At 38.9% G+C, this 14,557-nt stretch overlaps 1 protein-coding gene and 1 long non-coding RNA gene across 2 annotated transcripts; both read left to right on the forward strand.

The window, feature by feature from the left end:
* Positions 1-3,020: 3,020 nt before the first annotated feature.
* Positions 3,021-3,986, forward strand: LOC112504776. Its single transcript, XM_025108730.1, has one exon. The coding sequence runs from the start codon at positions 3,021-3,023 to the stop codon at positions 3,984-3,986; it is 966 nt and encodes a 321-aa protein (XP_024964498.1).
* Positions 3,987-8,591: 4,605 nt separating this feature from the next.
* Positions 8,592-11,177, forward strand: LOC112504778. The gene is made up of 3 exons (XR_003068262.1): positions 8,592-8,648; positions 8,736-8,794; positions 11,139-11,177. It is a non-coding gene; the product is annotated as an uncharacterized LOC112504778 (long non-coding RNA).
* Positions 11,178-14,557: the final 3,380 nt, after the last annotated feature.

Genomic DNA, 14,557 nt, shown 5'->3' on the forward strand with positions numbered 1-14,557 from the left:
TGACTTGTTATTATCAATATGATATTCAGGTATGTGTATAATGTGAAAAATGACGATGATGCTTATGTGATTTATGTTGTCACTTGCATGAGATGTATGTTGCATGTCACGATGAGATTTGCATTAATGAGTGAGTATTGCAAATAAATGATATGCAACTAGTATGATTCGGCAAGATTCGTCCACCGTACGGGGTGGGTTGGACATGAAAGGAGGGCTTGCAATTCCGAGATCTTGGAGTCCTCGTCCATAGAATACGCCACATACACAAAGAAAAGTGACGAGCCGAGGCCTCACTTGCAAGATAATAATTAAAATACACTAAAACATTGTTTATTGTGTGCATGTGATCATGAAACCATATTGTATTACTAAGCTTTTAGCTTATACTATACATGTATATATCTCAGGTATCAATTGTCAGTAGACGAGTTGAAAGAAGAAAGACGAAACTATGTTTTGAATCATGCTTGACTAGATATTTAATTAGCATTGATTACGTTAAAGTATTTTATGCTTCCGCAATTATGTAACGATTTATGTTAAACATATTATGTGTGTTTGAATTTTTAAATTCGTATTTTTGTTCAAGACATAAGTTATTAAGAATGACGTCACGGCACTCGAAAGAAAAAAAAATAAAAATCGGGGCGTGACAAGTTGGTATCAGAGCTTTAGTTTAAGAGAAATAGGTTAAGTCTTCTTTTAGCCTAAGCTTAAACTTTATGTGGATTCTAGAGCATGAGAATTTGGGGTATTACATTTTTTTGCATCATAAGAAAGTTTGATGTTTATCAATAGTTGACATAGTGTTTTCCTTATGGTCTGTAAAAAATGGTGCACACTATACACATTAGGGCCATCAACCGGGGGAGAGGACGCGGGCGTGGGCCTGGAGGGCGGAGGACACCATATGGGCTAGGCCCAAATGGCGAATCAGTGGATAGTCATCGTTCTAGTGAGAGCCATGGTGAGAGACACAATTCAGGACGAGGCACTCCGAGAGGCAACCTAACACCCCCACGGGGTACGTTATCACAAGGGTCGATCCAAGAGGAAACCTCGTATGAACCATCCGAAGAGTACACGTCGAGCTCCCCTACACGCTCAAATTTGGATGAAAAGATAGTGGCCCTTCAAGGAACAATTGATGAGTCAAATGATAGATTGTCCCAATCCTTAAGAGAGAATGAGAAGATGAGAGGATGGCTTGATAATTTGCAAAGGGCACACCTCAAGGAACTGACTGAAAATGATAACTTGTTGGAAAAACGACACGTACTGAGGTTGCAATTAGCGCAAGAATGGAGAATAGCCGCTAGGACATGGACTAGGTGTATTGGAGATAGGTCTCGTTTCTATAAAAGGGCAACCGCAAATTATGTAGGTATTGTGAAAGGGTACCTTGCCGCTTGGGTCCAGTGCTACCAAAGGGATCCAAGAGTTAGCACACTGTGGCGTTCCCAGCCATCTGTAACTTTTGAGCAATGGATGAGGGACCCATACCTCCCTGATATGCCTTAGGGGTGAGGGTTGCCTATGAGAGAGAGACCTGAAAGTTCATTTCCTAGATTTAGCTATTACTTTCTAGCTGATCTAGTACATTTTGGGATACTTCTGATAGTTGACATTTTGGAGACATGTTCTAGTTGTTCAACATATCCCAAATTTTTGTGATGTAATAGGAATTTTTGTAACAACTTTCTCTCTCTCGAGTAATACATGGTACGTGACTTTACGTCACATTATGTTATGAAAATTTTCATGTTTGACCCAAGCATCTAGAAGTGTATTAAGTGATAATAAATTTATGCATAATTGCCGACCTAAGATTTACTTGAAGGTTATAGAATATCTAACTGTAAAAAAAGCATCAATCACAGTTAGAAATGAACAGATCTCAAAGACTCTGAAAACATTGCACTAATTAGGACTCAAACTTTACAAGGTTGGATGAGAAGTATATTGTACCTTACTACTAGTATGTGGTACTTGGCCTAAATTATTTGGAAACCGATATATGATACTTGCATGAATGATACTATTTGGCAAAATTGGTTGATAATATTAATTGTATGTATGCCTTGTGCATCTTAATGGTGAGTTGGTTAGTAAGGAGACGAGTCCCAACCATTGTGCAAGGAAGAAAAGACGGAGATTTTACTTTCTTCGCATAGCTATATATATATACATATACATATATAATAAAATAATATGCATAACCATGTTAATGGTCGAAATGTTCATTACTATAGAATGTCGAAGAGAGTGACAAGGTCGATGAATGTTAATGGTCGTGAAGATAATCGAGTCGAGGGTGTGACTTCAACTCCAACTGGAAGCCGGAACGGTCCCAATGGACCAACGATTCAGCTCACACACCCAGAAGTGAACATCGCCAAGGAGATGGAACGTTGTATGCACGCTGCTTTGCCTGGAATGCTTGAATGCATTCAAACTGCAACACTTAAGATGGTTGATGCTCATTTGAAGCATACCGAACCTCCGAGAAGTAGAACCTACGAAGATAAAGAGTCATCTAAGAATGAATCTCACAATCATGAGGAGTCAAATGGGGAGGCACTCTTCGATCATAATGAGGTTAAGAAACCTAGTGGTAGGGGATGTAGTTACAAATCCTTCACCAGCACCTGTCCATCGATTTTCGAGGGCAAAAATGGACCACTAGCAGCTATGAACTGGCTCGACGAGATGGAAAGTTGTTTCCTAACATGTCATTGTGCACCAAATGATATGGTGCATTTCGCATCAACCAAGTTCAAATCGAATGCCTTGCAATGGTGGAAATCAGTTAGAGCCACTAGGGATTATCTGGGACTGCATCCCTCACTTGGGAGGAATTCAAGGAGTTAACGAGCGAAAAGTTTTTCTCACCACTCCAGTTGAGAATATTAGAAAGTGAGTTCCTACAATTGGAGCAGGGAAGCATGACTGTGGAGAAATATATGGAGATCTTTATTGAGAAGTCATGATTTACGGAGCATCAGGTGAATACCGAGATGAGGAAAGTGAATCGGTTTGTTGACGGACTGAAGAGAGAACTTAGGAGGCTTGTTGGAATGTCAAAACCTACTACCTTTCAAGATGCGGTAGAACTGGCCACCCTTCCTGAACAAGACAGTTATGTCCCAGATGCATCTAAGAAGAGAAAGATCAATCAAGCTGGCTTAGGAAAATTCAAGAGAACTCAAGTCTTTGGGGGGAAAAGTGGGACAATAACTGCATGCACCACATGTGGAAGGAACCATCCAAGTGAATGCAGGTATGGCAAGGGAGTTTGCTTTACTTGTGGAAAGCCTGGGCACATGTCTAAAGAATGCAAGGCTAGACCAATCTGCTACTCATGTGGTGATCCCGGACACCGCCAAAGAGAATGCCCCAAGAAGAACACGGAGCCACCAAGGTTGCTCGGAGGATCAAGCAGAAAGAAGCCTGAGGCGCCAAAAGTGAAGGGTCGAGTCTTCCAGATGACTGCAGAAGAAGCAAAGGACACACCCAATATAGTGACAGGTACATTTCTAGTCAACAAAATACCTGCAAGAGTGTTATTTGATTCGGGTGCAAATAAATCTTTTGTCTCCACTAAGTTTTGCCTGCGATTGGGAAGGTCACCTATATTACTTAGTCAAAACTTAGAGGTCRAAACTGCTGATGGTAACATCACCAAGGTGCGAGAGTGTTTTGATAACTGCACAATAGAAATTGAGGGTCAAGACTTTGAGGTCCACTTATTACCTATGGGCATTAGAGAATTCGATGTTGTCATAGGAATGGACTGGTTGTCTAAACACCAGGCTCACATTATTTGCTTCAAGAAACTAATTCAAGTGAGAAATATAGATGGGAATGAGATCACTGTGTACGGTAGTCGGCCTGGCAATCACGTTAACCTCATATCTGTGATCAAAGCTAGAAGATGTATTCATAAAGGATGCGAGACGTACTTAGCATGTCATAAATGCTAAAATGGAAAATGGAGCTATAGAGGAAGTCCCAGCGGTTTGGGAATTCCCTGATGTGTTTCCTGATGACCTACCTGGGGTACCTCCTTAAAGACAAGTTGAGTTTAGGATTGATTTAACACCCGGAGCCACACCGATTGCTAAGTCACCTTACCGACTAGCACCATCGGAAATGCAAGAACTGATGAATCAAATCCAAGAATTGTTGGATAAAGGATTCATCTGACCAAGTTCGTCCCCATGGGGAGCACCAGTGCTATTTGTGAAAAAGAAAGATGGATCGATGCGCATGTGCATCGACTATAGGGAGTTGAATAAGGCGACAATAAAGAATAGATACCCACTACCCCGAATAGACGACTTATTCGATCAACTACAAGGAGCAAGTTACTTCTCAAAGATCGACCTACGATCAGGCTACCACCAGTTGCGGGTTCGTGAAGAAGATGTCCCCAAGACGGCGTTTAGAACTCGTTATTGGCACTACGAGTTTTTGATCATGCCTTTCGGTTTGACCAACGCCCCCGCGGTATTCATGGACTTGATGAATCGAATATGCAAGCCCTATTTAGACAAATTCATCATGGTCTTCATCGATGACATTCTCATATACTCAAGAAACAAAGAAGAGCATGAGTGTCACCTACGTACAGTAATGGAGTTACTAAGAAAAGAGAAGTTRTATGCYAAATTCTYCAAATRCGAGTTTTGGATCCGTGAAGTACAATTTCTCGGGCACATGATCAACCAAAAGGGTATCATGGTGGACCCAAGCAAGATAGAAGCAGTAATGAAATGGGAAACTCCAAGATCAGCAACGGAGATAAGGAGTTTCTTAGGATTGGCCGGTTACTATCGAAGATTCATAAAGGATTTCTCAAGAATAGCCCTCCCTCTAACATCCTTAACGAAGAAGTCAAGCAAGTATGTGTGGGGGCCAACACAAGAGGATGCTTTTCAGATCTTAAAAGAAAAACTTTGTAGCGCTCCAATTTTATCATTACCTGAAGGCTCAGAGGACTTTGTAGTATATAGTGACGTATCTCATCAAGGGTTAGGATGTGTACTCATGCAACGAGAAAAAGTTATTGCCTACGCATCACGACAGTTAAAATATCACGAAAAACGCTACCCAACTCATGACCTAGAGCCAGCGGCGGTGGTGTTCGCATTAAAAATATGGCGGCACTACTTGTATGGAACTCGATGTGTGATCTTCTCAGATTATAAAAGCCTAAAATACTTGTTTGATCAAAAAGAGTTAAACATGAGGCAAAGAAGATGAATGGAGCTACTAAAGGATTACGACTGTGAGATACGTTACCACACAGGAAAAGCCAACGTGGTAGCTGATGCCTTGAGTCGCAAGGATCACACAGCACCCATCCAGATAAAGGCTATGAGCTTAAGAGCCACCACAAGTTTGATGGAAAAGTTATTAGAGGCCCAAAAGGACGGCTTAATGAGGGAGAATCAAAGGACCGAGAGGATCGTGGGTCAAGCACAATTCCTCGTAGATGACACCCAAGGGTTGAAACGATTTCAAGGTAGATTATGGGTCCCAAAGGTTGGACCGTGTAAGGATATGATTTTAGATGAGTCTCATAAGTCAAGATACTCAATTCACCCGGGCATAAACAAAATGTACAGGGATTTAAGGGCCTTGTATTGGTGGCCAGGGATGAAGAAAGCCATTGGCAACTATGTGGAACGATGTCTAACTTGCCTGAAGGTCAAAATAGAACATCAGCGACCATATGGACAATTACAATCTATGGAGATCCCAGTTTGGAAATGGGATCACATCACCATGGACTTTGTGACAAAGTTGCCTAAGACCTTACGAAGCCATGATGCAATTTGAGTAATAGTGGATCGATTAACGAAATCCGCTCACTTTTTGCCAATAAAGGAAACATACACTTTGGATAGGCTTGCCAAGTTGTATATCGACGAGATTGTCTCTCGTCATGGAGTACCGTTGTCCATCATCTCCGACAGGGATAGTCGATTCACTTCCAATTTCTGGAAGACTTTTCAGCGGGAATTAGGTTCGAGAATCAAGCTTAGTACGGCTTACCACCCACAGACCAACGGACAAAGTGAGAGAACCATTCAAACACTCAAGGATATGTTAAGGGCGTGTGTTATCGATCTAGGTTTCTGGGATAAATACTTACCCTTGATAGAATTCTCCAACAACAACAGTTACCATAGTAGCATCCAAGCAGCACCATTCGAGGTGTTATATGGGAGGAAGTGTAGAACCCCAGTTTGCTGGGAAGAAGTTGGGGAAAAGTAGTTAGTTGGGCCAGAATAAATCCAACAAACATCCGATACGGTAGTACAAATTAGAGAGCGACTAAAGGTTGCTCAAGATCGGCAAAAGAGCTATGCTGATAAAAGGAGGAAACCAATTGAATTTCAAAAGGATGATAAAGTAATGTTGAAGGTATCACCTTGGAAGGGCTTACTTAGGTTTGGAAAGAAAGGAAAGTTGAGACCACGTTACATAAGCCCATTTCGAATTATAAACCGAGTGGGAGCAGTAGCGTACCGACTAGAATTACCTGATGAGCTTCAAGGGATTCATAATACATTTCATGTGTCGAATCTAAAGAAATGTTTAGCCAAAGAGGATGTTGTGGTTTCACTGGATGAGGTAAGCATAAACGAGAGGTTAAGCTTCATTGAAGAGCCGGAACGCATATCAGATCGAAAGATTAAAACACTAAGAAACAAGGAGATTTCGTTGGTATTGGTACATTGGAAGTTTCACAAAGGCCCCGAAGCAACTTGGGAACCTGAAACAGAGATGAGATCTAAGTACCCCCAACTGTTTAACTAGGTTGTACGAGCCTTTAAATAGATAATTTTCATTTATTAAATTTATTGGAGGTGTTAGAATATTTATATGGTTAGTTGAGGAAATAATTATCGAAATCTTAAAATGAGTTTAAAAATCGGACCAAAAGTGAAGGAAGAAGTCAAGTCATGGGTGGAAGTTGTCTTTTCGCAATAGTGAAGGGGTTGGGATAGTTGTAAGCAGGTGCAATGCAGAAGGACCTGTTTCGTAAATGTGCAACAGACCTGCACTACAGAGGGACTGTTTTGTACCTACGCAACAGACCTGCACTGCAGAGGGGCTGTTTTGTACCTACACTTCAGACCTGCACTTCAGGGGCGAAAACGACCTCACCTTTGGAGCTCCATATTGGTCCGAATATTCAACTATTATGACAAAAACCTCAATATATAAATAGGCTACACCTTGGTCTAGAGTTTCATTCAGACTTCTTGAATTTTCGCTGAGAATCGGGAGAGAAATCGGAGCCTGTCGATTAGAGGTAAAATACTCAACTAACGTTCATGTTCTTTTATGGTTAGCTTCATTTTGGGTCCTCTGTAAAACACTTAATCTCATTAAGTGTAGGACTAGAGGCTCTGGTCAATAGGACCAGAGGCGATGGAAAGTAAATCTCTTAATTTTGTTAAGTGTCCGTGTAGGACCAGTGGCTCTCGTCGTGAAGCCAGAAGCTATGGAAGATAGACTAGAGGGGCTCCGGTCTTGGATGTTGAATTATTTTCTAAGTATGGGTTGGTTTAACCAGATGCTCTGGTCATGAAGACCAGAAGCTCTGGAAGAGAGACCAGAGGGGATCTGGTCTTGTGTTAAAATATATTCTAAGTCTGGTTAGTGAAACAAGAGGCTCTGGTCACGAAGAACAGAAGCTCTGGAAGAGAAGCCAGAGGGGCTCTGGTATCTATACTACTTTATTAAGCATTTTCACTTAAAGTCTTAAAGTCTTAAATTTATAAATACCCAAAATACCCCTTCACCTTTCTATACTACTTTATAAAGCAAATTTGCCTAAAGTCTTAAAAACACCTTAACATGCATAAAGTACTACCCTTTAATGCAAAAAATCTTAAAGTCTTAAAAATATACAACTTCTTTATGCATAAAGTCATAAAGTACTACCCTTTAATGCAGAAACACCTAAACCCTAAATGACGCTCTCCTCGCACGCTCTCCACGACTCTAAACCCTACACCACTCCAAATGACGCTCCTCTTCCCAAGACAACTCTGCCCAACCTCCGGTTCTCTCTATCGCACGCTCTCCACGATTACAGTGATGCCGATTCAGTCTCCAAGGCAACGATTCAGGCGACTTATAAATGATTCTGTGTCACGATTCTCTCTATTCGCTCCTGTCACGATTTACCTATCAAAGCACGAGGCGATTTTGTGGAGGTTTCAAGCGATTTTGTGATTCAGGCGATTCTTTGGAGGTTCTCAAAGGTACTTATTTTTCTTTAATGTTCTTTAGGAATTGAGTTATTGAACTCCAAAACCTGATTTGGGGTAAAACCATTATGTGTTGATATTGCTTTGCTCTCATTGTTTTCTCTGCAAGAAGTTCAATTATCGGGTAAAATGTTGAAAACCCCTTTTAGAACTTAGGGTTTCATTTGTACAATAGTTTAATTATCGTTTCTCTGTTTCTCCTTCACCATTGATTCCGAGTTTCATTGTTTTTTTATTGTTTGACATCGAACTTAGGGTTTCATTTGTACATTTGGATTGCTCATTGTTTCTTTGTTCTTTGATGTCAAATTCAGGATTTCATTTATGCATTCAGATTTCTCCATCACTCTCCAGGTTTGAACTCTCTCTTCTATCAGATTTTTTCTTCATTGGTTGTTTGCCTCTCATTTTTGTGTTTTTTTCAATGGTTTTCTTACACAGTTCACCCTTTATCATGAGTAACATCGACAACTTCTGATGCTTACCAAGAGCAGGCTCAGGTACATAACTTAAACTCTCACTCTGCTGTTGATATGTCTAAAACCTATAGGGATTTAGCTTCCATGGCTTGAACCCACCTTAGAACTTGAAAATTGTTGGTTTGTTTCCACAAGGCGTGTAACTGAGCATGTTTTGTAAGTAGCAAGTGGCTTGCATCCTGGGTGTGAGGATGAGCCGTTAAACCTCTAGCAAATGTTCTACCATCTGCACAATATCACCCATTCTAGAGCAATCTCAATTTTTTTAGATTCAAAAGTTTTACTAAAATCTGAGAAATGGTAGATGAAACTTTCATAACTGATTCTGTTGAAATCAGTGTTTTACTGTAATAAAACGGAACTCCATTAATTGAAAATAGGTAAATAAAGAAATCTTGAATAATTCGAAGAAGAAACAAATAAAGGGGTAGTAATACAGGATTTAAAAGGGCATTAATAGGATTTGTGATCAAAAGGGTGTTAGAAGATGAGTATTATCCATCTTTCCATGGAAGATTAGAGTACTTCTTCTCCCGTATATATTTAAAAACAAGGGCTTATTTTTGTTCTCCAAACATGTGAAACCAGTATTTGTGCATTCTTCTTGATCCTGTTCAAATCTCCCAGATGATTAGTAACTTCCTTTTCAAATCTCCCATAACATTGGTCAAAACTCTTTGTATGTTATACCTAAACAACACATATGAAGTAAGTTACAGACGTAACACATATGAAGTAAGTTATAAAGAATGTACTAACTCCATAGCAGAAGACCACAGCCCCACTTCAAATCTTTCAAAGCAAAACTTCAAGAACGATTCACAAAAAGGCCTCCTGTAAACTGTACATACATATAGATAGATATATACATACAACAACAGGTTAATGAACAAATTTTGGATGATTTTGGATTCATTTCAGCAAAAAAGAAGAGATGAAAAGGGTAAAACTTTGAACTCACTCAGAAAATTCCCAAAAGAGAAATTAGGACGGCGGTTTTTGGGAATGTTGTTAATGGGCTCAGCGAACGATGAATCCACCGAGAGGAATAACGAGGAGTTTCTTTTTGGGACCAAGATTTAGTTTATCTAAACAAATGTCTAAATCTGTTTTTGTTTCTTTTTCATCATCATCATCATCTTCTTCTTCTTCTTTGTTGTGATGAACAGATACAACAACAAGGTTCTTCAACTTGGAATCTTTAGATGCCATTGCGAGAATGGGTTTTGATTCAAAATTATAATAAAGTTTTGATATGATATGGTTTATATAAATGAGTTTTTTGGAATTTGGAGGAAGAATGGAGACAGTTGGTTTCATTCTTTAGTTGCCCAATCTCTTGTACTTCCTTTTTTTTTCATATAACTAAATTTGATAACTGATTGCATAAATATAACAGCATTTTCCGATACAAGATTCTTAAATGACGGTTGGGTATGTGTCATTAATGTCTCAAGGCTTACGGCTTAATGACTTGATTGTTCTTGCTATCATCTTTGAACTTCTTGTGCTTTTTTGATGTTTTTTACCTGCCATTTACTTTTACTCCTGTTTTTGTTTCATTTTACTAAGTTTTTGCATATAGTAGTCATACATTGAAACGACAACTCCATATGTTAGCATCGCCTTGTTCTTATTTACTAACCAGTTCCTATGCAGCGATTGACAAATCTTTAACCCTGGATCATCTCCTACCTCTTCGTAACCCTCAAAATTTGTTCCATTAATGTGTTTTGCGCTTTTGATTACTGGTAGTTGTTATTTACAAAGTCTATTTTGTAGCTTGAATGTCACTTCGATAAGCCTGTTTGTTTTCTTCTTGGATGATTGTACTGGTCGTGGGGAAGAGGATGCCATTAATGATGATGATATCGGCACTCATGAAGATGATGGTGTTGATGATTCATGCACTGACAATAATAATGAGGTGAAATACGTAGATGTAATAGAGGAAATTTATGGACTTTGATGTACAATTTGATGCTGGCAGCCTATGAATTAAAGGTAAGCTGCAATTTTACACCACAATGTAGTTCAAACTTGACATTAAGGGGCCGTTTACCAAACACTTCCCCGATAAGCGCTTACCAGTAAGATTTAACATTATTATTTACTTACCGGGTAAGATTTTAGTCCACCAAAACGCTATCATATACAATGATTTACCTGGTAAGCGCTTATTGTGGTAAGAATCGTCGCCCTCACTTACCGGGTAAGACTCTTGGTCCTTATACGATTCTTGGTAATTACCATATTCATTCGATAAGTTAATGCGACTTGGCGTTCACTTACCCGAGTAAGCGTTTGGTAAAGGGCTCCTAATCTATTTTCCCTTATTTGATCCTGAGCTTTTAATGTCTTTTAGAATGGCTTCAAAATACCCCAAGAGAAAAGCAAAACTTGCAATGCCCCATCATCGATTGTTGAAAAAAGCTTCAGATCCAAAGTTGGCAGTCTTCAAGATCCTGACTTATGGTTAACTCAATTTGATAAGTGCGGATGGAGTTACATTTGAAGGAGACGGGACTGGAGCGGATTGGCGTGAGTGATAAAGGAGAAACCAATAAATTTTGAAGAAGAGGCAAAAAATATAACATATTTATTTGAGATGCTCTTATATTTTATCTTTATTGAGTTTAACGATTTACATTGAATCTGAAGTTAAAAAATGTAACCAAACGGGTTTATGGTTTTGCTAGTTTTGTTGCAGTGTCACCACAAACTTGATGGCTTCATGCACTTATATTTGTTGTTCAGTTTTCATGATCAATTGGTTTTATGTATTTGGCTTGGTCATAATAGTTGATCATGGTGGCACTCCTTTGTCGCTGCCATCCAAAGGGGAGAAGTTTGATCTTGTGCTTATTGATACTAACGTCACCAAATGAACATGACAAGGGGCAAAAATCTTATCTGGTAAGAGATGATAAGAATGGATATTCTTACCCGGTAAGTAAGGGTGACGACTTTTACCCGGGTATGCGTTTATCAGGTAAATTGTTGCATAAATACGTTTTGATAGCCCTATAATTTTACTCGGTAAAATAAATTATAGTATTGACTCCTAACGGTAAGCGCTTACCGGAAAAGCTTTTAGGTAAACGGCCTTTAAATCACAAAAAAAACATGGATCTACAAGAAATATGCGAGTTCAAGATCGTAGTTTTGCCTCTGTGACACTCTGTTGAGAACTATGATAGCCCTATGACACTCTGTTGAGAACTTTGATTAGTTATACCGTATCCCGTTCAATTATCCTTGTATTTAGTTTTTTAGAATCATGTGCAAGTAATTGTTTCTTGCATCGACATTATTTAAATTGTTTGTGGCATGATAACATTATATCTTTGAATAATATTTTGGATGGATGCATTTTTCTATATACTTTTTAATCATTTTGGAAACAAATTTGACTTGGGAGTAGGAATAACCCAAAAAAGTATTAGCGAGAAGATTTGTCGTTCAACGAGACTGTATGGTCGCTCATAATCTTATTCATTGCACCCATAATTGCACTAACAAGTGGGTTTGTATTTGTACACAATTCATATAAGCGATTTGTATTTTACGGATGATTGAAAAAAATATGAGAATTAATGTTTTGGATCGGTAGATATTTGAATCTAACTTACATACAAATGTAAGAAAAAAATTACGATAACCATTGTTTGTTTGTGGCTTTATAACATCTTAAGCAAAAAATTGATATTTTGAAATAAATAAAACTTAATGAACTTTTTGTATCCCGCCGCATTGCGTGGGTATACAACTAGTTAGATGTTGAAATATATTCTAAATGAGGTTTAGAACCAGAGGCTCTGGTCGCGAAGACCCGAAGCTCTGGAAGAGAGACCAGAGGGGCTCTGGCCCTTGATGTTGAATTATTTTCTTATGGTTTACAACCAAAAGGGCTTTGGTCAAGGTAACCAGAGGGGCTCTAGTCCCAAAGGACTTAACGAGTCCAGAGGCTCTGGTCATTACAACAGACGCTCTGGTCGTCCACAGAGACTTTGGTCATTCACAGAGGCTCTGGTCGTCCACAGTGGCTCTGGTCGCCCAGAGAGACTTTGGTCGTTCACAGAGGCTCTAGTCGTCCATAGAGGCTCTGGTCTTCTTCCAGACTTAGTCGTTTTAAGATATATAGCTAGACGATACACTTTATGTCGGAACTCACGTTCCTATAATTTTTTGTTAATGTGAGGAACGTTCTTAAGCATAGTTGACCAAGGTTGACCCTAGCCGACGTAGTTGACCATAAGTTGACTTTTATGTTAGCCTTTGGGAGAAATTAATCATTTATATGCTATTTCCTATTATAAATTGTAGGTTACCAGTTAGCATCGTTAGTTGAATAATCTTCGTTATCAGGTGAGTACATTATGCGATTTTTATGGGATATATACATGATTATTACAAAAGTATTTTATCCATGATATATGCGTGATATGTTTATATACACATGATGATAACTTGATTATATTGATGTGCATGATATTTAAATATATGCATGATATGAAAGATGATGTTGATGAGAAAGATTATGATGACTTGTTATTATCAATATGATATTCAGGTATGTGTATAATGTGAAAAATGACAATGATGCATATGTGATTTATGTTGTCACTTGCATGAGATGTATGTTGCATGTCACGATGAGATTTGCATTAATGAGTGAGTATTGCAAATAAATGATATGCAACTAGTATGATTCGGCAAGATTCGTCCATCGTACGGGGTAGGTTGGACATGAAAGGAGGGCTTGCAATTCCGAGGTCTTGGAGTCCTCGTCTATAGAATACGCCACATACACAAAGAAAATTGACGAGCCGAAGCCTCACTTGCAAGATAATAATTAAAATACACTAAAACATTGTTTTATGTGTGCATGTGATCATGAAACCATACTGTATTCACTAAGCTTTTAGCTTATACTATACATGTATATATCTCAGGTATCAATTGTCAGTAGACGAGTTGAAAGAAGAAACTATGTTTTGAATCATGCTTGACTAGATATTTAATTAGCATTGATTACATTAAAGTATTTTACGCTTCCGCAATTATGTAACGATTTATGTTAAACATATTATGTGTGTTTGAAATTTTAAGTTCGTATTTTTGTTCAAGACCTAAGTTATTAAGAATGACGTCACAAAACTCGAAAGAAAAAAAATCGGGGGGTGACAAATATCCACTGTTCAGCCATCACATGTTACTAAGTGGACCAAAAGCCATCCACAATCTCAAATTATTAGAGAACCCTCTGCTGGTGTGAAGACACGAGCCACTGCAAATTTCTTCTTATTTGCTTGTTTTGTAAGTGAAACTGAACCAAAAACAGTGGCAGAGGCTCTGGCAGATCCCTTTTGGGTTGATGCTATGCAAGATGAGCTCATTCAGTTTGACATAAACCATGTTAGCTTTAATTTTAAAGCTAATAATTAACTTGAAAAAGTTTCATGAAACAATCCAGAGCTAGAAGACGAATTGAAGAAGTATCTGCGCCAAAACGTCTAAAGTCTAGAAGACCAGCCTCTGTGCTAAAGAGTCCCGGATAACCAGAGCCTCTTTTAGAGACTACAGAGCTTCTGTGAAGACCAGAGCCTCTGTGAGATTCTATGCGGATCAGAGTTCTTGGACTCCAAGTCCCTTGGACCAGAGCCCCTCTGTGAAGACCAGAGCTTCTGTGATTGCTCACAGAGCCTCTGGTGATGTTAACCGAGCCTCTGTTCTATTTGACAAGAGACTCTCTGGCTGTGCCGTCCTCTGTTATCTTTTAGA

The sequence above is a fragment of the Cynara cardunculus genome, unplaced genomic scaffold (assembly GCF_001531365.2).
Source record: "Cynara cardunculus var. scolymus isolate 2C unplaced genomic scaffold, CcrdV1 Un_Scaffold_6856, whole genome shotgun sequence".
NCBI classification, from domain to species: domain Eukaryota; kingdom Viridiplantae; phylum Streptophyta; class Magnoliopsida; order Asterales; family Asteraceae; genus Cynara; species Cynara cardunculus.